The 26,769-nt window shown below is 36.4% G+C and overlaps 1 protein-coding gene across 5 annotated transcripts in view; it reads left to right on the top strand.

Annotated features, from left to right (window-relative positions):
- The first annotated feature begins 254 nt into the window (after positions 1–254).
- Slc4a10 (solute carrier family 4 member 10) overlaps positions 255–26,769 on the top strand; it is a 250,075-nt gene continuing 223,560 nt past the window's right edge. For 2 of the 5 annotated variants that reach the window (XM_021226586.2, XM_021226588.2), the window contains exon 1: positions 255–464. In XM_021226586.2, the coding sequence (XP_021082245.1) occupies positions 417–464 (48 nt within the window). In that variant the 5' untranslated portion in view covers positions 255–416. The remainder of the gene's footprint in view (positions 465–26,769) is intronic. The other 3 variants (XM_021226589.2, XM_021226590.2, XM_005069011.4) reach the window with 2 other exon arrangements.

Here is a 26,769-nt window from a genome sequence, read left to right on the forward strand (position 1 = left end):
GTTTGAACTATTATTTCCTATGGGATTCTGGAATGCAGTGAGTGCCTCAAGGTGTCAAAATCAGAGGTCAGCATGAACTCATTTGTGTAAGAAGTTTTCATCTCAGGCAAAATTCTTAACGCCCTTTGCACTTGCAGCGTTTTCGGCTGCACTTTGTACATGTATCCAGGTGTGGGCAGTGATTCAGGGCTTTGGGGATCTCTCTTACCGGCCCAAGGATCCAAGGCAGTCCCTGCAAAACCTGGCCAGCAGCCCGAGTGAGTAGGAGCCATGTGACTCTGGTGAGTTGGAGTGTGCAGTTGCCTCCTGCTTCAGAGCTACCTGATCCGAATACTAAGCAGAGCGAGTGCCGGGCTGAGTGGAAGACACCGAAGACACTGCAGTGCAAGGTGCTTTTTCCAGAGGTGTCACAGAACATGGATATTAAAGACCAGGGAGCCCAAATGGAGCCGCTGCTGCCCACGGTAAGAGACAACCTGCTGTCAAATAGCTTAACCGCTTTGCTGCAGAACCTGTCAGGCAAGTGGCGCGCTGCTAGGTACTGGGAGAGTATACTTTTGGGGTGGTGGAGAGCTCCTACAACATATGGACAGGTTCTCCTCCCATCTCCGGAGAATGAAATCCTTAAAGCACAGAGCACATGCTATCCCCTTTCTCAATATGGATGCAGCATGGTGATGAAATGTCTCATGTTTGTTGCTGTTTGAAGAAATGGCTAGGTTTTAGTAGCAGTGGCAGTTGTGTGTCTTTCTCCCTCCCTGTTACTGCTTATCTTTCTGTTTCTGTGGTTTTGCAGTACTGGCTTAAGCCCCTGCAAAGAAGCCCCCCTTTTATTCTATTTAGCCCTGATACATTTCTTCCCTGTGCTTCATCCTCAGACAGTGAGGTGAGGGAATCTGCTGCTATTGCAGCTCTAGAGACTTAGTCTCCACAGAAAACAGGGAAAAAGGATCGTGTGTGTGTGTGTGTGTGTGTGTGTGTGTGTGTGTGTGTGTGTGTGTGTGAGACAGCGAGAGAGAGAGAGAGAGAGAGAGAGAGAGAGAGAGAGAGAGAGAGAGAGAGAGAGAGAGAGAGAGAGAGAGATTTGTCAGTGTCTTTCTCAAGGGGAAGTGTATCACCGTTCATATACGTGGGAAGGTATGCGTTTTTGGGAGACAGGCATTATATTCACACTTGAGTGTCTGAAAGGTTGCTGGATTGTCGTTTGGAATTAGCCCATCTGTTTATCGCTGGGTCCTTTAGCCGCCAGCTTAGATTTAATTTTCGGAGTGATTGATTTGCCTGTCTTCTACACAATCCTTCTGCCTGGCACACAGACTTTGGATTTCAGGCAGCATCCTTTTTAGTCTGGGGTAGCTCATGTTGCTATGTTTAAGGGCAGCGTAGAGGTGGGTGCGGGTCAGCATTTACTTGATGAAGCAGAGATGCCAAAGGTTCGTCCCTAGCCTTCTATCAGCGTGATCACGGTTCAGAATGGCAGAAATCTCCGCAGCAGTGGCTGGGTTTTTTTTGTTTTTTTTTTTTGTTTTTTTTGTTTTTTGTTTTTTGTTTTTTTTTTTTTAGCTGTTCGGTTGTGACCCACCTTGCAAACTAGGACCGCTACAAACGTCTATTTCTAAATCCATACTCATCCTTCGAACACAAGGCTAAAAGATATCGTAGAAGGACAGAGTAATTTCTGGGGCACTGATTTAGGGCCTTTGGCTCCAGCTGGGCTCTAATGCTGAAAAAAAAAAAAAAAGATCCGGGTTTGCTTCCTGCACCAGCTGTGGCTACTGAGCATGCCCAGTGTTCCCCAGGACGCCAGGTTTGGATAGGGAGGGAGCAGAGAGGTGGGAAGAACGGAACCTAAATTAAGAGCAAGGGCCAGGTCAGAGAGGGGGGAAAAAGAAGTATGTCAGTTAGCCTGCCTGCTTAAAGCTAGAGTCATGTGTGTGTGTGTGTGTGTGTGTGTGTGTGTGTGTGTGTGTGTCTTTGAAAAAAATAAATAAAATATTTGTGCACACCCTCAACTTGAATAGATACACAAATTATGGTTCTGTGGTTACTCAGAATAAATAGTGTTAAGGATACCAGGAGCCACTGGTCCATAAACGCCAGGGAGGAGCTATACACAGGAATTACAGGATAGAGATTTAGGAAAGATTAAATATAGAGGGAAAAATCCCTTTTGTGTCAGGGGGGCTGGTGGGGGCTGGGACTTGTCCTAGAAAAGCAGGCTGAGGCCAGTTTGATGTGGCTTATGGATTGTCACTTGGTGGGAGTAGTTAAAGGATTTAGGACCCAATGAGGATTATCTGTAGGAATTTAGAAATGGATGACATTGCTAGGCTAGATGGGCAACTGTTTGTGGCATAAAAGAGAACGGAACATAAAAGTTTGGCTAGGAGAGAGGATCTACAATGTTTGGCAGAGAAATGTAAGGGCCACATCTAAAAGTTTGTATTTCATGGGCATTGATGCCTAGAATAGAATAGCTTTACATTAATGGTAATGCAGAATCATGTAGGCAATATGTTATAAATATATAAGCCTAAGAAATTAGAAAAAAATGGTGAATTTTTGGCCTGATTTTACATTTTATAGTGTTTTAAACTTCTCCAATGTCTTAATTTTAAAGGTCATATGTGCTATGTGAAGCAGCCTTTATAATTTTTATTTTAAAGATAATAAGAATTGAGGCATATGGAGTCTAAATAAAATGTTGAAGGTTATACACAGTAAGGAAGTCAAGATTAGAATATACGTCTTCTAAAACTTATTAAGAAAATGACCCAATATTTTTGTGTTAGACTTTTAATCAGGCTTACTACAATCAGTCTCTGTGCTCTTTATGTATACATATATAAAGAAAAAGCAATAGTTGGGAGTTTATTTGAGAAAATTTATCAGATGACTTTGAAAACAATTATATGGGTGGCAATCTGACAAAATTATTTAGGAACATTCTGTGCCAGGTCCTGACAGTGCTATTTTTATTTTTTATTTTTTTCTGTAACCTTGGAAAACTTAGGTCTTTCATTCCACAACTGGGAAATGGGAAGGCTATGGCATATGCCTTCTGCTTAGCTTATTTAAATTCTTCCATCTATTTCTCTGTGTATAGGGTGTCACTTTGCAGGCTGTAGTGGTGCATGTGTGGAGGTCAGAGGACAACTTCCAAGTGTCAGTTCTCCCTTCTCATCGTGGGTTCTTGAGTGCGAATGGACTCAGGTCCTTCGGGTTGGCACCTGGCTCTCAGTGGTCAAAGGCCACATTTTAAATGTGGCTGGATTTATATAGGAATGGATGATGGAAGTTAACATCGCTTTTGTGCATTTATTTACATATTACAAATGTCCAAATTTATTGTTTCATTTGTGGAGAGGAAGTTATGAGAAATAGTCTATATAATTATATTAAGGAATGGAAAAAGTTAGAAAAAGAGAACATGGATTTTTATTTAATTCAAATCGTAATCTAAATTATAATTTTAGTATGAAACAGAATTGTTACACATTACTACATAGGGAGATAGGGAGATATAGTATAAGAAGTTGATCCTAAATTTTCCTTGAAAACCTACTCTAAAAAGGTGAACTATAGAAATAAATATATGTATTGGGTGCTAAGGTTGTGAGGATGGGTGGGAAAATCTGAAATGTATATGTATTAAGTTTATGGTGACATTTTTGAGGTCAGATTAAGGGAGTGGGGTAGTTTAAAATGTAAAGGAAAAATCTGGGCCAAGGCAGCACTCTAAATATAATCAGAAGACATGGACATATATTTATGATATCATTTTAGTGTAGCCTTTGATGATGGTTACTTCAGAGACTGAAACTGTACCTATACAGATAAAAGTACATTACAATGCTCTGAGTGTGAATGAAGAAATGTGAGTACCGCTTCCAACCTTTGAAACTTCAACAACCAAAGTAACTTCGTTCTCACAAGGCATAAGACCATTTGGCTTTGAGTGCTGCCTCAGTCAGTATATGTAGTGAATGTTAGCTAAGATTTCCTATGTATTTACGTGCAGGGACTTGAACCTAGGAAGTCACACACTAAGCTAAGCATTTTTCTATTGAACTGCATCCCAGTCCTTTATTGTGTTTTTAGATAAAAGGAATGTAAGTTGAAGATTTAATACCTTTTAAAAATTATCAAACAGAGTCTTACTCTGCCATTCAGACTGAGTCAATCTCAAGAGAATTCTCTGTCTCAGCACTGGAAGAACTAGGGTTGGAAATATATACCATCACACCAGGATTTAATACTTTGGTCATAAAAATTACCTGGTATATTCCTTGAGTTACGTTATTTTCCTTTAGAAACAAGAAACAATTCATTTATAGTATACAATTTATGAAATAGTGTGTTTTTATTTTATTATTAATTGCTATTATTTTAATCATTATTTTAAAACAAGCTTTTCTCATTTTTCATACAAATTCCAGTTCCCACTCCCTCCTCTCCTCCGGTTGCCCTTACCCCAACCCCATCCACTCCTCAGAGAGAGTAAGACTCCCATGGGGAGTCAATGAAGTCTGGCACATCTCTTTGAGGCAGGACCAAGGCCCTCCCCCTGTATCTAGGCTGAGCAAGGTATCCCTCCAAAGAAAATGGACTCCAAAAATCCAGTTCAAGCACTAGGGATAAATCCTGGTACCACTGCTAAGTGGTCTCATAGGCTTCCAAAGCCACACAACTGTCACCCACATTAAGAGGGCTTAGTTTCGTCCTATTCATATTAAACACCCACCCCCCTGTGCTGTAGTTCAGAGTCAGTGAGATCCCACTTGCTTAGGTCAGCTGTTTCTGTGGGTATCCACAAAACAATCTTGACCACTTTGCTCATATTATTTCTCCTCTCTCTCTTTGGCTGGACTCTGGGAGCTCAGGTTTTACATTTTTTATGTGAGCATGCTAAATAATGGGTTTTCCTATGAAATCATCATATATATATGTACATATATACATATATAGTACTTTCCTTATATAGTCCTATGTGTATATATATAGTACTTTCCTTATTATATATTTACATATATAAATATATATAGTACTTTCTTTATTCTCCCTTTAGCCTTTCTTCTTCCTTGTCTCTCATTAATGTATGTTCTTTAATAGGTTTTCTACTTACATGTCTCTCTCTCTCTCTTTCTGTCTCTCTCTCTCTGTCTCTCTCACACACACACAATGTTTTATCTTTTTTTTGCAAATGACACAATTTCATTCTTATGATTAGCTAAAAATTCTACTTTTAGGTCATAACATATATTTTATCTATTTATCTGTTGATAGACAACCAACTAGATTGTTCCATATCATGCTATTATCAGTGATGTTATAGTAAACATTGATCTGTAGCATCTCTGTGGTATGCTGACTTATATTATTTTGAACACATAGTGATGAGTGGTATAGCCATATAGTATGTTTTTAAGTTTTTTAGAGTCTCCATACTTATTTCCATGTGACTGTACAAATCTATCTTCTCAATACCAGTGTACAATGGTTCCTTTCTCTCTACATCCTCATCAACACTTGTTGTTCATTTTCTTTGTGATAGCTGTTCTGACAGGTCTAAGCTGCAGTCTCAGTATAGTTTTGATTTGCATTTTCCTTAATAAATAATAAAAAATACCTTTCCTGTCTACATATATAGCCGCTTTTATCAGCAATATTACCAACCAGACTGGTTTATTTTGTTACAGTTGATAAACATATATTGACACTCTTCAGTTAGTGGTGGGAGTTTTGCTCCCACCTTTATACCTCTATGTTGGAATTTTGTCTGACTTGAGCTTACTCACATCTTCTGCATGCTTTTACTGTTACTAACTAAACAGTCACTGCCAAATTCTTTATCATCTAGATTTTCTCCTATGTCATCTTCTAGTGGTTTTACAGTTTTGTATTTTTTAAATTTCAGAGTCATCTTGAGTTAATTTTTTTCCTGAGGTATGTAAGCACATGTTGACATTTAATGTTTTTCTGTATACAGATATATAGATGTTCCAGAGTTTTGTTGAAAAAGATTATCATTTATCTACATTGTGTTGCCTTGCTCTTTTCTCAAAGACCAGGCATAATAGATTCTATATGTCTGTGGGTCTGTTTCTGGTCTCTCTTCGTCTGCTCTCTCAAGCTAATTCATATATTGCTGTAGCTTTATTGCAAGTCACGATGTTGAACACTGTCAGTCCTTTAGATTTGTTACTCTTCTTCAAAAAAGTCTTTTGAGGATTATTCCCTCTCTACAGAAACAGAGAATCAGTTTACTGATATCTACAAAATGATTTGCTCATTTTCTTTTGCTTGTGATTGCATTGAATCTGATCAGATTTGCAAGAGCAGATGTGTAGCAAGCATTCCTGTCTGACTCTTTGGATCTCCAGCCTGCAATAACAACACAGAGACTTATTATTAATTATGAAAGCTTAGTCTTAGCTTATGTTTTTCTAACTAGCTCTCATAACTTAATTAATCCATTTCTGTTACTCTACATTCTATCATGTGGCTCAGTTACCAGTGACCTCTTCTTGGCATGGCACATCTGACTTGCTCTGAGTCTGCTGGCAAAATCACACACCTAGATTCCCCCTCCCAGTTTCTCTCTCTCTGCCTGCAAGACCAGCCTAGCTACTGGCCATTCAGCTTTTTCTTACTCCAATCACAACAATACATCTTCACAGAGCATAAAAATATCTCATAACATAAATGTCTAGAAAATAATGAGTTTTCCCTCTCAATGGACATAGAGTGTTTTTCATTCTCTATTTATTTAGTCTTTTGATTTATTTTGTCAGAGTTTTTTTCTTAAATGAACCTTGTATATCTTTCATTGAATTTATACCTAAGTATTTGAGGCATCAATATAAATGTTTATGTTTTAAATTTCATTTGTACTTGTTTAGTGCTGGTGAATATTGACATAATTAATTTTTGTGTATATCTTATTTCTTGCATTTTGTTATACATACTATCTTCAGGAAGACTTTTTTGTTGATTATTTAGGATTTTCTATATAAACAATTATTTTATTTTGACATAAAGAAAATTTTTATTTCTTCCTTCTCAATCTATGTTTCTGTCTTTCTTTTACTTTGATGTTATTATAGTTATGGCAATATTAAAATGATAGGAGTAAGAAGTGCCCTCCTTACCATGTTCCTCATCTAAGTTGGAAAGCTATGAGTTTCTCATCATTAAGTATGATATTAACTACAGAATGTTGTAATTGTTCTTGATTAACCTGAGAAAGTTAATATTTTTCTCTAGTTTATTGATTTTTTATCATGAAAAGGAGTTAGATTTATATTAAAGATCCCTTGATGTTTGTAAGGAATGTTGGTCTGTAGCTTCCTTCCTTCCCCTTCTCTCCCTCCCTCCCTCCCTCCCTCCCTCCCTCCCTCCCTCCCTCCCTCCCTCCCTCCCTCCCTCCCTTCTTCCCTCTCTCACTTCTTTCCTTTTTTATTTTTTAAACAAATGGGCTTGTTTACTTTTACTAAACTGACGCTGTCTTTTTCTTGAGATTGTAGATGTTATATAATTTATTCCTTAACAGTTTACTTGAATTTTCCAAGAATACCCTGGTGTTTTTTGTTGTAGAATCAGTGATACAACTTCTTTAGAGATTTCCATATATTCATTTTGGTAAGAGGACTATAGAAATAAAGTAAAAGGTAGAGTTTAGACCAGTCCCCCCATTTTTGAGACAGTGTGTCATTATATGCCCTGGGTGGCCTGCACCTCTCTGTATAGACCAGGCTGGCTTCAAACTCAGTGATCTACCTGCCTCTGTCTCCTGAGTGTTTGGATTAGAGGCGTGGGCCACCATGCCCAGCAGACTAGTTTCTTGATTTACAGATGATGAACCTGAAACTGAGAGACACAAGGAAATGTGTTTAAGGACATAATGTTTCTGATAGCTAATAGTGAGAGCTCAGCCTAGTATCTGAATCTTTCGATTCCTTGTTCGTCATGCTTTATATCATTGTATAGTTCCTGATTTAACATAGCGGCACTAACTGAATGACACATTGAAATGGTATTTTGGCAAACTTTATGAAGCAATGCTAAATATTATTTCACACTAATATGTACAAACACCTCAAATCCTCATGATAGTCCTGAAATGATGCTAATGTCATCTTCTCAGATGAAAACTGAGGCTCTGATAGATAAGGAACTTACCGGGTTTCACATAAATAATGAGTACTTAGCTAGAGTTGGAAAATATTTCATTTAATTAAAAAGTAATTCCATTCCTTAAAAGCTAATTAAAGGTTCTAAGAGCTAGAATCTAGAGAGTACTTGACAGTCATTCTGTCTAATGTGTGCTGCCCACATACTTCCAGTGTGGGGCTGCTCCTAGTTCCTCACCTGTGAGTGGGAATTTGGGATTACTTCTCCCCTTCATGCTGTGATGTTGTTTGGCTAGAAAGAAATTTTGGGTTGGGCATTAAAATGTTTTATGACAATATTAGAATGACAGTTGCCTTACTTGTGGAATATTATTTTAACTAGGTAAAAATGTGTTATACCTGATTGTTTTAATGAAAAGGTGAATGGCCAATAGCTAGGCAGGAGAGAGAGAGAGGTGGGGCTGGTGGGCAGAGAGAATAAGTAGGAGGAGAAATCTAGATTGGAGGGAGGAGAGAAGGAAGAAAAAAGAATGAGGGAGAAAGATCAGGGTATGCTCAGGGCCAGAAACCAGGCAGCTGCCAGCCAGCCACTGAAGGAAATAGGAAAGTAAAACACACAGAAAGACAGATAGAAAGGAAGGAAGGAAGGAATATAAAAAGCCTTGAGGCAAAGGGTAGATAAAGAGAAACAGGTTAATTTAAAAGAGCTAGCCAGAAATGAGCCTAAGCTAGGCTGAGCATTTATAACAAGTAAGAAGTCACCTTTTCATGATTTGGGAGCTGGGTGGAGATCCATAAGAAAAAGTCTGCTATAATTACTCTATAAATTACTGAAAATCTTTGTTGAACTGCACACTTAAAATGAGAAAATTAGGTGAAATGTATTACATACAAACAAAATTATTTAAAAATAAATGAATTAGTAATATGATTTCCAAAGCCAAATGTGGTGTCACATGCCTTTCTTCAATCCCAGAACTCATGGGGCAGAGGCAGGAGGATCTCTGAGTTCAAGGCCTGACAAAATCCCATCATGAAGGGGAGAAGTAATCCCAAATTCCAACTCAGGTGGCAGCCCTACACCACACGTATATAGGCAACACAGATTAGAGGGGACTTCTGTGAAGTACCATCTGATTTTCCAGCTCCTAGAACTCTTTATGCTCCACTTCTACAATATTCTCTGAATCACAAGGTCGGGTGTGGCATAGCTCATTTAGGGCTAAGCACTCCACAATTACTCATCTTCTGTACTCTGAGCAGATGCATGTTTCTATATAAATTTAAACCTGCTGCAAAATGAATCTTCCCTGATGAGGATTGAGAGCTGCAGTCATCTGTAGACACAGAGACAGCTCTTTAGAAGGCAGTCTGATGCTGTGTCCATTTAGTGAAGTAATCATAGTAACGTCTTCCCTAGAGTCTGTAACCTCCCTAGGCATGGATCACTGGCCAGAGTACATTGCCAATCACGAGTTTTGCCCCACATAGTAGATCTTAAATGTAATCAGAAAGCATAAAATTTATGTCACTATTACACCAATTGGCATGCATTTCCAGGTCTGATGTTTTTGTAACATCTGGGTAAGTCTGTTGATGACTTTCCTCTCCCAGTAGCCTGCATAGCACCTTCCAGTACTGTGAATGCTATACAGTGGGAAGAAGTTTTCTAGATCAAGACCAGCTTGATATTTGAATCTCCTATGATCCAAGTATGCAGTTTCATCAGCAGTATAGTCTTACTGTCTAGTTCTTGTAGATGCCCAAGGGCAAGGACAATGCCCCCCAAACAGTGAGTTTTAAAATATAAGTTCCATTAGGAAGTCCCCACTCTTGTGTTTCCTTATTTAGTGCTTATTACATAGTGTTTAGCTATATGGCATCTATGTTAGTAATATGTGCACACACATATTTATATCCTGTTCTCCAGTGGCTTTGACTTCCTTCAAAGCTGTCTGTTTTAGGTGATTCTGTGCTGTCACACAGCCAAGTGCACTGAATTTCTTAAATATTTCATGAGTAATTTGTTAGACATTAATACTAGTGACATGAATGAAGAGCTAGGCCTTTGGGGTTGAATAGTGGGAGCTGTTCTGATTAGAAGTTATGCCAACTTTCATAAGTTAGCTGCATGTTCAATGTCTTACTTTTCTTATCTGTAAAATAGGACTAATGACAAGTAACTATGATTACTACTATTATTATTGGCTTCCTATTTTTACTTTTGAATGAAAATCATTATATCAAGGATTTGAAACTTGATATGCATAATTTCTTCAGCCATTGATTCAATAACTTAATTTATGTATTTGACATTAATAGAGAAGTGTGTCAATAGTATAATCTGGCAAGTATACAAGTGCATCTTTCCTAATTATAAAATTAAGATTTATTTTTTAGGATAGCTTAGAAAGCATTGAACATAAATATGAAAGTAGACATTTAATTATTTTATTAACTTTTTATTATAGATAATTTTACTCACACAGTGATTATAAAAATAGTGCATAGAGTTGCATATATATTTTATGCCTCTTATCCGAGTGTTAACATTTTAAATAATTGTAGTTAATTAACGAAAGCAGAACATTGATATTGATGCTGTTGACTTTGCTTTCTCGTTTACTGTATCACTGGGGCTGTGGACGAAAGATGGCTCAGTTGGTAATGTGCTTGCTGTACAAGTGTGAGGACCCGAGGTAGGATCTCTACTACGTATGGAAAAAGGTAACTGTGGTGGTTTGTGCCTGGCATCCCAGGCCTGGAGAGGTAGTGACAGTGTCCAAGATGCTCACTCGCTAGCTGGGCTAGCAGGATTGGGAAGCTTCAGCTTCAGTGAGAGATCCTCTCTCAAAAAAATAGGGAGAGCAATTGAAGAAGACAACTGAATTAACCTCTGGCCTGCGCACACACAGACACACAAACACACGCAGACACACACACATAGACATACATATACATACACACACAGGCACACACACATGGACACACACTGACACACAAAGACACACACACACACAGACACATTCACACAGGTATACAGACACACACAGGTACACATACAGACACACAATAGACACACAGACGTACACACATACAGGCACAAACATAGACATACACACAGACACACACAGACATGCATAGAGACATACATACGCAGGCGTAGACATACACACAGACACATCAAATTAAAAAAAATCACTAATTTTCCTACAAATATTTTATTAATTATGCTTAATACACAATTCAGAAAACCACATTACATATCATATCTCTTTATCTTCTCTAATTTGTGACTTTGATACTTTTGACATATATAGGTCATTTAAAGATATTACTATTATTATTAGTTTTTTGAGAATTTTGTGCAATGAGTTTTCATCAAGTTCACCTTCTGTTCCCTACTCCAGAAAGGATCCCCAACTCTTTCTTTCCACCCAAAAAACAATAACTGATTATTTCTTATTGAGCATTTGTTTGAAAATTTTATAATAAAATTCAAGTTGTAATGAGAGACGCACTGTCACCCTGGACTCTTGGGGGAGGGTCTAGGCCCTGCCCTGGATGAAATGACAGGCTATGGACACCCCCATGGAGGGCCTCACCCTCCCTGGAGAAATGAGGGGATGATAGGGGGGTTGGTGGGAGTGCGTGGGAGGAGGGGAGGGAAAGGGAGAGGGACCTGGAATTGACATGTGAAGCAACCTTGTTTCTAATTTAAATTTAAAAATAAAAGAAAAAAAATAAATGTAAGTTTGACTTAAAAGAACTACCAAGACAGCTTCGCCAGTAAAGGCACTTGCCACCAAGACAGGTGACCTGAGACTGATCACTAGAACTCATATGGTAGTAGGAGATTGGACTACCACAAAGTTGTCTTTGCCCTCTGACCTCCACACATGTGCTGGAACATGCACATAACATACAAAAAAAAGATTCAAGTTGTAAATTTTTGGTCATCAATACCATAGAGATGATGTTCTCTTTTCTATGCTTCATATCACTTGACACATGACCTCTTTATTTGGTCTGTTAGCCTTGCTTTTGGATGCATTTCTTAGCTTTCGGAATGACAAGTAAAAAAAAAAAGTCCTTTTGTAATAAAATGCTAGAGATCCTTTGAAATGTACAAGTGTGTTTCCTTTAAGCTTTAGCACCCTCATGGTGCATATTTCCTGTAGTAAGTATTCTAGTATTTCCTGCATGATGACTTTCTTATTCCCATCTATAAAATGTAAATCTAGTTCACTTGGTGGTCTGGGGGCTCAGGCTTGTAATTCTAGCTACTTGGGAAACTGAGGGTTTGGATTGCCAATTCAAAACCTGCCTGTGCTACAGAGTGAGTTCAAGACCAGCTGGTGTATCTTAGTGAGCCCTTTTTTTTTGCTTGTTTGTTTTTTCGAGACAGGATTTCTCTGTTTTGTTTTGGAGGCTGTCCTGGAACTTGCTCTGTAGACCAGGCTGGCCTCGAACTCACAGAGATCTGCCTGCCTCTGCCTCCCGAGTGCTGGAGACTTGTCTTAAAAAAAAAAGAAAGAAAAACTAGGAAAAAGATATCTGCACCAGTCCAAAAAAAAAAAAAAAAAAAAAAAAAGAAGGCAATGAATATAGTTCAATTGTCCGGCACCAAGCCATTGCTAGACTCCGGTCCCCGAAGGAGTTTTGTGGCAGGGTTGGGTCCCAGTCACTCCACTTGAGGCTTTTCTGGTTACAGAAGATGGCTGATTCACGCTGTGTCCCCAGTACTAGCATTATTTGCTGAGTTACTCCCATAGATCCCCTGGAGTTTCCATTGCACTAGGCTTCCACTTTGCCCCAAATGCCCCCAATTCCAGTCATTTCCCCCAGTATTTTCTCCTTCCCTCCATCCTTACTTGATAACTTTCTGATCCAACCTCACCTGCTCCCAGTCCATCCACGAAAATCTATTTTATTACCTTTCCCCAGCAAGAGTCTTGCATTCCCCCTTAATCCCTCCTTGTTGCTTGGTCTTTTTGTATCTGTGAACTGCAACATAACTATCTATTACTTTCCAGCTAATGTTTGTTTATCTGAATCTGGGTTGCCTCACTCAGGATGATGTTTTTTCTAGTTCCATCCATTTGCCTGCAAATCTCACCATGTCATTGTTTTTACCAGCTGAGTAATTCTCCATTGTGTAAATGTACCATATGTTCTTTATCCATTGTTTGGTTGAGGGACAACTAGGTTGTTTACATTTGGTGGCTGTTATCAGTAAAGCTGCTTGTAAGTTCATGATTGTTATGGCAATTTATTTGCTCAGGAGAGTTCATGATTGCTATGGCTGTCTTGCTCAGGAGATGATGTTTCTCAGCCTCCTATATTCTGACTCTTTCAATTTTATTTCTGCTCTATCTTCCAACAATATTACCTGACTCTTGAAAGGGATGTTATATAAGTTATATAGTATGTAAAGATAAACTATAGATTTTTCATTTGGATACAAGTTAAGAGGTTTTCCATATGATTTTTTTCCATATAACTTTCATTTTGGTTTACCTTCTCCCATCTTATTTCCCCATCTCCTCTATCTCCATTCCTTTTCTATTCTCATGGTATCCATGCTCTATTCTCTCCATTCCTTAAGAAATCTTCCCGTAGCTTCTTTCTAATCTTCTGGCTCCTATAGGTCCAAGGTGAACACACAAATTTAGAGATGTGAAGTTAGGATCCACATATAAGAAAGAACATGCTGTATTTATCATGCTTTAATTACCTACCTCAATATACTTTTTCCAGTTTGAGTTATTCACCTGGAAATTTCATTTTCTTTGCAACTGAACAAAATTTCAATTGTGTATATGCAACACTTATCAGTTAATTGTATGGTAGTTCAGTCTCTAGCTTTTTGAAAAACTCTTCATTGAGTTCTATAATTGCTACACCAATTTACACTTTCAACAGTGAATATGGGATGCTCTTTCCCCACATCCTCACTAACATTTGTTATTTAGTTTTTTCTTTTCTTTCTTTCTTTCTTTCTTTCTTTCTTTCTTTCTTTCTTTCTTTCTTTCTCTCTTTCTTTTCATCTCGTTTTTATGAAATAAAATCTCCTTTTGTAGCCGTGACTGGCCCTAAACTCACTATGTAGACCAGAATGACTTCAAACAGATACAGTCTTGCCTTTGTCTCACAAATGCTAGGATGAAAGACATGTACCATTAAGCCTATTATCATTTGATTTCTTGAGACTGGGGTGAGATCGACTCTCAGGTAGTTTTAATTTGCATTAATTTGGTGGATGATGATGTTGAACACTTTTTAAAGTATTTATTGTTTTGTTTTTAAAAAAAATTGTAGGAAAAGTGATTTGTTCAATGTGGCCAAATTGGGAAAAATGAATAAGAAATTCCAGGGAGACCCCTAAATCTTGAGTGTCTTGCAATGAGATTAAAGTTTAAGTAGAGGTCCTAGGATGTGTTATCAAAGTAGTACTAGTCAAGTTTTAATCCTGCGCACCACTGACTCATTGTTTGAGTTTTAGTCTTAACCTGTAAGGTAGTCTGACAAGTTAGAATTTTGTGAATATCTTCCTAAGAGACAAGATCCTCCTCTAGCTGGGACTTTTCCTTCTCTTAGCATGAGATCACTGGGAAAAATTCCATTTATTTGGAGTTCATTTGGGGGTCTGATAATTAGATTGAGTGATACTTGATTTCTGAGAGACTTTTTATGATCCCCCAATTTTTTGCTTTAATACTTAAACCTTGAGATGGAATAAGTCTTTGTAACAATATAATGAAGAGAATGCAGGTAGGAACCAATGTTAGAACACATTTAGTACCATATAGCAACGCATATGAGCTTCTTTTCATAATGTGTTGGATTTTGGTTAATTTTTCAAGGACTGACACAATCAACTCCATCTTGTTAATTTGAGTCAGGGTCTTTTCATGAAACTTAGCTCGACTCAAACTTATAATCAACCTTTTTTCATTTCCTAACACCTGGGATTACAGGTAAGCACTCTCATGCTTCAAGTGACTTGGTTTCAGTTCTGACAACTTCCTCCCTGCCTCTGAACAATATTTTCTGTAGGTATTGTTGATTAAATAACTTTGTTCTCCATTGTCTCTTGATGCTGGGAAAAGACTCATAGCATATGGTCTGATTTGATCCATGTTGCAGTGGAGGGTAAGTGATAGATGTTAAGAATTTAGTACCAATGAACTCTTTGTGCCCAATGTAAGTAATTGAGACATTGAAGTGGCTCTTAGGTCAGGCATACCTGGTTTATTCTGCCTGCCTTGTGAGTAATTCCCAGTTTCTTTGTCAGTAGTTGGGCTTTTGTAGAATGTTAACGGTTTACTTAAGACTTTGAGAAACATGAAAGTCTCCTAACAGACAGTAATGAGCTATAATGTTACATGGAAACATAACTAACAATCGGTAAACTACTTAGAAAATTAAGTAATTGTGTACAGATTTGTATATATATGTATACATATATCAATCTTCAGATGGCTTACATAGTTTAAGAGGCATCTTATTCATAGAGCCAGAAATACTTAGCATCATGACTCAGATATGGCCTATATGAAAGTTATATATAAAGCAAATTTTAGAATCTTTGGTTTAGTAAAATAAATCTATAACATTGACAATTACAATTTTAAATCTCTTACAAGTTTAGGGAATAATGATAATTATTACAAACAGATTATGTACAAGTATATTTCATATATATAAAATAACAAAAGACTTATTTTGTCAGAGTAAACAGACCTGTATCTGGATTTCAATGAACAAGATTGACCAGAATGGCATACTTTTGATACTTTTTAAAGTCTGTAATCACTAGGAGGTCAGCATTAAACCATATGAATGATGCAACCTTTATATAGAGATAGGGAGGGTCTCTAAAGCCCATCAGTATCCTATTTTATTCTGAATTCAATGGTTTTTTAAAGTACTCTACTTTCAATATATACCTGATATTTTTTATTCATTAGTCTATTGATGGTCATGTGATTTCATAATGTGGTTGTTGGAAGCAGAACTGTAATGACATATGTGATAGTTAATTTTAATTGTCAACACAATCAAGAATAACCTGGGAAGAGACTCTCAAAGACATATGTCTAGATCAGGTTGCCCTGAAGGCCTGTCTATAGGGGATTGTCTCAATTATCTTAACTGATATGGGGAGTCTCAGTCTGCTGTGAGTGATACCTTTCCCTGGGCTGGAGATTCTGGATTGTATAAGCATAAGAGAGGGGACAGAGATTGAATAAGCACACTTTCTGCTTTTGACCATGACTGTGATGTGACTGTATTAGGTTACTGTCTTTATTCCACTATAATGATTAACCGTTACCTGGAGTTGTAAACTGAATGAATCCTTTCTTCCTTAAAGTTGCTTTTGCCAGTGTTCTTTATTAGGAACAGAAAGGAAACTAGGGCAACATGTGTAAGTTATTTCAAACCACTGATATTCTTTTAAAAATATTTTCCAAATGAGATTGATAAAAATCAGTTAATAGATTGTTTTTACTGTGTTGTTCTTTCCCATAGCTTTATTTTTTCATAGAAATGGATCCTTATCTATTTGTTGTATTAAGGTATTTTTCACATACAATGCTTTCATTTATATCACTCCTTAGGAAGAGATAGTTATTCCTATTCAAACTGTTTCATAAATTTTGTGTCATTAAAACTATGTCAAAAATGTACCTAAATAGCCTAACAGGTGACAATCCTGAAAAACAAAACAAAACAACAACAACAAAAAGAAACTGCTAAATTTCCCTAAATGCTGTCACTTCAGTGAGGTATGACAGTTTGAGATAGTGCTCTGATGTAATTATTTTTTGTTATTATGTTGTTTGAAAAAAATAGTTCTTATGAGCTGAGGTTAGGAGTAATCTATATGAAATCAGGTCCTTTAATAACAGGTATTTAACAATAATTGCTTCACATCTATTATGGCATGGTGAATATACTAGTCCTTACCATAAATATCCATTATAAATGCTGTCATAGAGACAGATAGCATCAGCTTCTAGCCTGACATTATAGTAGTGCTCATCAGTAAAGAACCAGAGTTACCAGTAAAAGCATTTATGTAACACAGGTGGTAGCTGATAAATCTTGATGAAAAAGGAACGGTGAAGTTCTCTACATTCTCCAGTAGAAAATCTGATCATACAGTATTTCTTAAATACATTTTGTTCCAGGTTGGGCTGTTGCTTTAAAAAGATTTTTTGTGTGTATGTGTTTGTGTGTGTGTGTTTACAAAATTGCTTTTGTAGGCTATAATTTCATCAGTTCATTTTTATGATTTTAAAAATATATTATCGTAGTTTTCCTTTTAAAATCAAGTCTCCCTATCTGTGTTGACAGTGTAATTCAGGGCTAGAGTTTCTGAATTAATGAACATTTCCTGCACAAAGAAAAGAAACTTCTCTTATGGGGTCTGAGAGTTGCTCTAGTATATGGTTACAAAGATAAAAATTAAGAGGGAAGTTTTATACCAAACTCCTTTAGTAAAATAATAGTATTAGGTTTGCCCTGGAGCCTGTGAGCTCTGCAACTAAGAGTTCTTGGCCAGATTTATAGTACCAGGAATGTGTTTCTTCTGTGGAACAGACCTTAAATCCAACCAGAAAGTGGTTGGTTACCTTGGTAACATTTGTGTCACTCTTGAATCCATGGGCATATCTTGATATGTCAGGCATTACTGTAGTTTACAGGGTTCACACCTGGATAGCTTTTAACCCTAGCTGCTGACATAATATCTTACACTGTTATGAAAGCTAGAAAACAATGGAGAGGCTTCTTGGCCAGGCTTATCTTGATTTCTCCATGTCCTGTAACAAAAGTATGTGGTGTCTTCAATGACGGTCTTACTGTCAAATTCTTATAGGCAACCAAGAGCAATGAACAAAGCCTGTATTGTATTGAAGGGTCTTTGGGACACCTCTGACCAATAACTTGAGATAGTACTGAGTTTTTAACTAACACCAGGATTCTTGAAAACTCCATTTGGAAACATATTATCACATACACACACATATGTGTATATGTGTATATATTCATATAAATAGACTATTCATATAGACCTATTTAATTGAAGTTACCCTATACAGGGTATAGTGCTCCTCCAAGAAGGTATAGGTTTTCAATACATTTCTCTTAAACCTTTGTCTGAATATGTAGCAAATTAGTTGCAAAGTGCCTCACAGAATGAAATTTTGAATAATCTTTAGCATGTGAATGACTAATATGATTTAATGAGTTTGAAATTCTGATTAGCTACCTTTAGGTAATTAATTTCCATTATGGTAATATTTTATTGAAGAAGAATCTAGCTAAGAAGGAAGCTTCAATATTCATTATTATTCAAAGGAAAATAACGAATGAAGCAAAATTAAATTTATTTTTGAAAACACTCTGGAAGCAATTTTGATTATAATTGAAATTTTTGTAAAGTCACAGTAAAATAAAAAGCAATGGGTCTTCACCTGCCTAATGCTTCTAATAGCAAGTGATAAGAGAGAACAATTTAGAAATAATATTTAATAATCAGAAGCAATTGTGTATCTATCATTCCTAAAGGTTGAATGGTTATACTACATTAACTTGTAAATGCTCTTACTAAGGACCTGGTAGGCTAGGTATGAGTATCTTATTTATTGGCATCTATGCATGAGAAGGATCTGGGGAATATCTATTATTTTCCCTCTTTATTTTGCATACTTTTACATGCCTTCAAAAGCTCAAGAATGAAGTGTTTTAATAGGAATTTTGTCAAGATTGACAGGTATAAACCAGCCACCATGGTGTATGCCTTTAAGGCAAGCACTCAGGAGGCAAAAGGTAGGAGACTCTCTGTAATTTTGTGCCCAGCCTGGCCTGTATACTGAGTTCCAGGACAGCCAGGGTTACATAGAAAGACCCTTTCTCAAACAGCAACAAATAATTACTGATAATAGTAGTATTTTTCATATTGTGAACTTCTTATAATAATGTTTGCTTATAATATAGTGAGGGATATACTTTTATCAATATGTGTATATCATAACAAAAAACTAAAAGAATAACTTACGAGAAAGAAAATGTGATTTTTATTAGTCTTACCTTGATTTTGCCATTTTTTAAATACAGGTTAGTGATTACGTCATGTTAATTTTACTTTTTAACTTTGTATTCATTTCTTGGGTTGGAGAGATGGCTCAGCTGTTAAAGGCTAGGCTCACAACCAAAAATATAACTTTGTATTTATTTCTCAAAAGCTATTATATAATGGTTCAAATTGTGAGAATAAAGATACAAGAGTTCACCTCTAGTTATCTTGGATAAAGTCTGCACAAGAAAACACCATACATTGCTTGGACTGCCACATTTTCAAGAAAGTATGTTTTTAAAAAGTAACACTTTCAAAAATTTTTATGTTGTCTGAACACTCAGTTGGAAACCAAGTAAAGCAACTTAAGTTCAAAGTAAGTCAAAGTAATAAGTAATGAACGTTTATTACATGCTCTGTGTGTGTGATTAGAAGTTTATTCATAATTCATGTCCCCTTTCAGGATCTGTAATATATATGAAACCCTCCTAACGTTATTAAGCAACTACCTACGGATGAAGAAAGGAGGATTGCCCAGGAAAAGGATGACAGTGTGCTTCAGGATGCATATGAAATGATATTTTAATTTTCATATATAGACAAGTACTTATGGAAAGCTTAGCTACTAAGATGTAAAAACATTTCATATTCATTAAAATCCTTCCTTCCTTACATGCAGTTATATCTGTATTGTTTCTTGAATTTTCATTATCTTTTGTAGGAAGAGTTCTATGACAACATACTTTTAAAGAAATTTCTTCATTTTTGCATGTATTCATAGCTCTACAATAGGTACTATTCTTGTGGAATTGTCATATCTTTTATCCTGGGAGATCTTAGAGAAGATATTTGAAAAACCCACTGTTTCTTTTTTGAGAATGATTATGAAAGATGTTCTTAACAACAGACTGTTAACAAAATGTGTTGTGGGAACCCTCTCATTGTAGAGAAATTCAATTCCTCAATTTAACTTTGAAACAAGGTCATTCATCAGATATCCTTCTAGCTACCCGGGTAGTGACATTTGCATGCTCATCTTGTTTATTAGGGTTACAATTCTGCACACTTGAACATAACTAATTTCAGGTGTTTCAGTCTGCCAAGGCAATTGTGAAAGGAATATATTTATTTTGATATTCAAATTGTAAGAGGTTAAACACAAAAGGACTTGAAGTATTAATTGATAATCAAGATGACATGTCCAAATCAATGTCCAGCTCATATTTTATACATGGAAATGCAACAATTAAAGTAACTTTTTAATGTTATGTTTGATGAAACTGTTAGAACATTTAGTACAAAATAGTTCATATATTTTAAGTGCTGGGAATGGATACCCCAAATTGAAGTTAAATTTGAAGCCAGGTTAGAATGTACAAAATAATTTCTTTAGTTACAGACTGCTGCGAGAAGATGAAAGCACAACATAGTTAAACAATGTGTTTTTTGTATGTTTTCTTACAGAATAAACAAAATGAAGATTTTCTTAGATTAAAAATAAAAATGTTAACATGTGTTTTAAATTTATAGTTTTTATCTTAAAAATAATTTGTCACATTAATTTAGTTTTTCAAAAATTGAGTATAGGTGTTTTCTTTATATATATATATACATACATACATATATATGTACACATATGTATATATATTATATGTATATATGTTACAAATCTTACTGTCATTCAGTTGTCATACAGATAAAGTTAGTTGGGTGAAGAAAATGAGTGTGGGTCACCTTTTTACTATCAATGCTTGCTGCAAGATCTTAATGTTAAACTCTGCTTAACAGAGTGATGGCTGTTTTGCAACAGCTCTTTCCAGGTTCTTTGCCAGGAGTGAAACACACACATGATTTCATTTCTGCCTCTGCCCTCCATGAAATAATTAGATCAGATGTTGTTATCTTCCAGAAAGGGAATGATAAATTCAGGCTCAGTTATCTGGCCATAATCTAACAAGTTAGTGGCAAAGTCAGTACTAGGATTCCTTAAGACGCATCGACTCTGAATTTTGTTACCTTTATGCTACTTCTCTTAAATGATAAATTACCACATTTTCCTCAGTTGAGGGTGAAACTATCCTTTTCTTTATTAAAAAATAAATTTATTTATTTTACATCCTGGCCTGTTTTCCCTCCCTCCTCTCATCCTAGTACCTCCTCCCCATTCCACCCCCACTGTGTTCCCACCCCCTATTTACTCCTCCTCCTCCCCTCCTCTTCATCCTCCTCGTCCTCCTCCATTTCTGTTTAGGAAAGGACAACTGTCCCATGAGTATCAATAAAACATGGCCTATCAAGAAAATGTGAATCAAAACTGAAAGGTTCAGGCATTGCACTGGCTTATACTGTTACCTGGCAGAATGCACTCAGGCAGCACTCTGGCCAGGGCAGAGTTCCTCGAGAACCAGTCTGCACGGATGCAAAGGACCCCTTTAAAGGATAGACCCCTGATCACTTATGCTCTCCCTCATCATCTCATCTTTCCCTTTCTCTCTCATTATCTCTTCTGTCTCGTTCCCCCCCCCCATAGGTCTGTCTCCCCCTCTTTAAGTATCGCTATAATGAACTATGATTAATAAGCTCTCAATTGCTTATGCTCCATCTATTGTGTCAGTGCTGGTTCCCTAAGTAACAACAAAAAAACTCTTAGATTCCATCTTACACCTGTCAGAATGGCTAAGACCAAAAATACAAGAGACAACTCATGCTGGAGAGCAAGGGGAACACTCCTCCAATGTTGGTGGGAGTGCAAACTTGCACAGTTACTTTGGAAATCAGTGTGCCATTTTCTCAGAAAACTGGAAATCAATATAGCACAAGTCCCAACTATACTGCTCTTGGACATATACCCAAAGGATGCTCAATCATACATAAGGACACTTGCTCAACTATGCTCATAGCAGATTTATTTCTAATGGCCAGAACCTGGAAAAAACTATTCTTTCAAAGGCAGGTGTTTCATGTGATCATTTATACTCATTAACTTACTTTTTATTAGAATGTATCTGGAAATATACAGTGTATGTTACTGTGTGCTAAGAATTTGGATTCCATTTTCATGTAGAAGTTGGGTGATTCCTTGTCAGAACATTAAAAGTGTTTGTGTGATATTTATTGGAGTTTTGTTATTGCTAAAACTTGAGTAACTGATAAATATCACCAAAATATTCTTCAAAGGTAACGTTTTTCTAATATTTTAGGATATATATGTATATGTATATCTACACACACACATTATATCTGTATGTATATCATAGAGGTTAAGATCTCAGTTGATCACCATGAATGTGGCTCTCTTATACAGTTCCCAGAATTAATCACTTCTATGGATTTGGTGAGCAAACTTCCATATTTCACAAGTACTCATAGATAATATATAATGTAAATGTTCCCCAAATGATTTCATACTGCTGTTTTTAAACTTAGGTAACATGCTTTTAGAGATTTATTCATATTTATGCTTGACTTACTTTATCTGTTATATATTTATTTCCTTAATGAACGTTTAGGTTAGTTGCTTTTAATTTTTTTAATTTTACAAATAGTGCTTCTAGAAAAGTTGGTGTGTTCTCTAGTGTGGATACTGCGATGCCTAATTGAATTAAAATTTTTACTTGGTGCTCCTAAAATCTGACCTTCAGACTGTATGGTCCAATTTTTATATAGTCTTTCAGTTATTTGCCACCATATACCTTTCCCCAAGTATGCTAACATGCTAATATAAACAATTGCTTTTCCTGTCTTAACAGGTTAAAAAACAGTAAATGAGTACTTTTATCAATCTGTATTTACTTATAGTATATTCTAAATATTTTTGGCCATTTTTTCCATGTGGATTTAATACCTATTAATCTCTGGGTATTAAAATCTTTCTATCCTTTTCCTCCATGATAATCCTTAAGTCTTGGGAGGAGGGAGTGCCATATATATCCCATTTAGGACTGAACACCCAACCCTCTTATTCTCTACATATCCATCAGTTGTGGGTCTCTGTGTTAATTTCCATCTACTGAACAAAGAAGCTCTCTGAAAAATGTTGAGTGATACAATAATCTATGGGCTTATGGATAAGCACTTAATAAGGCTTAATATGATGTCCATTTATTGGAACAATTTTAATAGATTTACGCCAAGGGCCTGTCCTACTCTTGGATTCTTGGCTCCATTAATAAGTCTGTTCTTTGGAGTGGACCTTAAAAAATTAATACTATCAGAAAGTGGTTGGTTCCCCTCAGAGATTTCACACCAGTGGTTGTATATTGCCAGAACAGTTGCTACTGTAGTGCTGTTACTCCTCCTCCTTCCTCATTGTCCAGTATATTGCCTTCGAAAACTATGAAAGCTAGTTAGTAAGGATGGTGCTTCTATTTCATTGCTGGATTGGTTTCTCCATGTTCATGACCCAAGTATGTGTATCATTAGCAATAGGTTTTAGCATCAAATTCTGGAGGATAACCAAGTGCAATGGCAATGGCCTGTGATATTTGGGAGCCTGTAGGACAGACACCCCTGACTACGATTAAGATACTATTAATATTTTTTAAGACATGATATAGTGACATAAAAATATAGTAGTTGATTGTTTCTAACAAGATTTAAAATGCTAGTCTTTGTCTAACATGTTTAATTTGACATTTCATCTTCTCTTTGGCAGCAGTCATCCTTGTTATTGGAACTAGAATGTCGATTTCATGATAAATTCTATAAAAAGCAGTATTTAGTTACTGACATGTGACTTTACTTTTTATGATAATTTGTAATTTTATAGACATAAGTTCAATAGACAAAAGGAGGTAAATAAACCTGTTAGCACATCGGAGGTCCTGCTTAATAGCTTCTACATGGGACAATATTTAAATTGTCTTGGTTATTGTCAAATGATTGTATTCCTTTGTTCTTTCTCTTAAATTCCATAGTCCCTTTAGAATTTAACAAGGTTTAATATGATCACTGATGGGGGAAGTCCTGTACATTTGTTAATAAAGCACTGCTGGCCAATAGGAACCTAGATAGGTGGGACTAGGAGTCCAGGAGGATTCTGGGAAGGAGAAACACAGGAGAGCTCAAGATGTAACGCCATGGGGTAGGAAGCCCGGAACTATTCTCTGGTAAGAGACATACTTAGATTAACAATTATGGGGAAATTACTTAAGTCAGAGCTAGCCAGTAAGAAACAAGCAAGGCCAACAGCTTCATAATTAATATAGCCTCCTGTGTGTTTATTTGGGACTCATGCGGCTCTGGAACCAGACTGGCAGGAAGGCTTCTCTCAAGGAAAAGACTTCTCATAACAGATCACCATATCTGTCTTCAGCAGAAGAAGCGATTTTACTAATGGTTAGATGGAGAGATAATCAATGGGAGATAGTTTAAAGGGCTTTTCAGTATCCTTCAAATCCCATTTGTCATGGTACTTCTGTACGTTGTGTACTCATGATGGGATGAATGAATAGAAGGCCAAATAGAACATACCCAGAAAGGATTAGTAAATGATATTACTTTGATAAAGGCTTAGTAGGGCAGCATTTAGTCATCAGGGAAACACATAGCATTTTAAATATTTCCAAATCCCCAAGACATCCCATTTGCTTCCTTCTTTCCTTCCTTTCTTCCTTTCTTCCTTCCTTCCTTCCTTCCTTCCTTCCTTCCTTCCATCCTTCATTCCTTCCTTTCTTTCTAGTTCAGAAAAAAAACTGAAGTAAAATATTTTAACCTTATGCTACCTTAATATGTATCCCATGTATCTGGAATTTCCAGGTCCAAGTATGAGAGCAGAGTAATCTTACTCTCCATAAGGATAAGTAAAGTAATGGTTTAAGAGCTCTGAAAGGGGAGTCAGAAGAAAAAAATGTGTAACATAAGAAATAGAAATATTTATAAAAGCTGCAAGTAGATAAAGACTTAGCAAAAGTATATGATAGCTTATAGTTTATAGTTTAAGTAAAGTAGAAAATTGGAGCAATTTCATTTGTATGCATTTTTGTAGGAGACTGAAGAGGATCCGAATAACAAAGGCCATGGATTATCTCAATAGATTTTCCAGGTGAAATGTACCCATTTCACTTACTTTCTTTGGGATTACAAACAAATAAACAGCATATGGACTACGAATAAAGAATATCAATTAATTGATAGATGCAGCAATGTTTCATTGTAGAAAATATTACTTCATCAGTTAGATTACTTATTTGTAATCTTGTAAATTTGCCCATTTGTAAATTTGTAATTTTCTTTTCTTTCTTTCAAAAATGTTCAATTCTTGGTTTATATGTGAATCATTGTAGAGTATATTGCTATGGAGATAAAAGACTTGGAGTCAGAATATCAAGAATTTAGCACCCGGTTTCTTTTGAGATAGGTTTCACTATGCCAGGTTGGCCTTGAACTTACAGGTCTTCCTGGGTCAGCCTCCCCTTTGCTGGGATTTAAAGGAAGGAGCCACTGCACTCATATGATAAAAGAGTTTTAGTGAGGAATTGTCTTGATTTGGTTAGCCTGTGTGTGTGTGTGTGTGTGGAAGATTATTGGTTGTAACAAGATGCAGGAAGACTCTTATTTTGGGCAGCGTTATTCTCTAGGTCAAGAACTAGAGAACACAGGAGAAAACTAGGCCAGGGCAAACAGGCAGCATGGTGCATTTACTCCTCTCTGATAGTTACTGTGAAAGGGTTGTGACAGCTGTGACTTCCCTGTAAATAAGGACTATTGCCAGGAATTTAAATCATACAAATCCTTTCCTCCCCTATGTTACTTTTGGTCAGAGTATTTTCATCACAGCAGTACAAGCGTATCCATAACATCCACCGAGGCAGAAGTAAAACTTTTGGTACTTTTTATAACCTTAAGTAGAAACAATATTGGTATTACTACCTAACAAGATTATTTTAGAATAAGGTGAAATACTATAATGATTTAAAAATAAAAGGTAAGTTTTTATTTCAGTAATTGTGCCAAGAAGCAATATAGTGGAAATCCTTCTGTTTTAGTTTTTCAGTGCTAGGAAATTAATCCTAGTGCTCTGGACAGTCTAGTCAAGAGCTCTAGCACTGAGGTACAGCCCCGGTCTTTAATATTTTGAGGTAGGGCCTTACTATGTAGTTTAAGAAGTCTTTCAACGTGCAATTCTCTTGCCTCAGCCTCTTGAGTGCTGGGATTATAGGTAGGCATCCATACTGTGAGCTGTATAGAATCTCAGTGTATATAAGTGTAATTATTGGCTCTTCATTTTCCCTTTGATCTCTTTACTTAGTCTATCTGATCACAAGGTTCGTTTTCACAAAATAAAATTCATAAGCTCTAACAGTTCCACTTACAGAGTAATTGGATAATATCTGCACCACTTGCAAAATATTGTCCTTATTTTATCTTATAGCATGTATGCTTATGTTATAGTTATTGGATATGTCTGTTTCAGTCAATAAATGCTAGCTGCTAAAGAATGGAAACTCATCACACTCATTTTATGTTATTTGTCATGTGTAACTAATAGGAAGTTTGTCAATATGACCCAGCCATACTATTCCTGAGCATATACTCAACAGAATCTATATC

Source organism: Mesocricetus auratus, unplaced genomic scaffold (genome assembly GCF_017639785.1).
Source record: "Mesocricetus auratus isolate SY011 unplaced genomic scaffold, BCM_Maur_2.0 Super-Scaffold_100004, whole genome shotgun sequence".
NCBI lineage: Eukaryota > Metazoa > Chordata > Mammalia > Rodentia > Cricetidae > Mesocricetus > Mesocricetus auratus.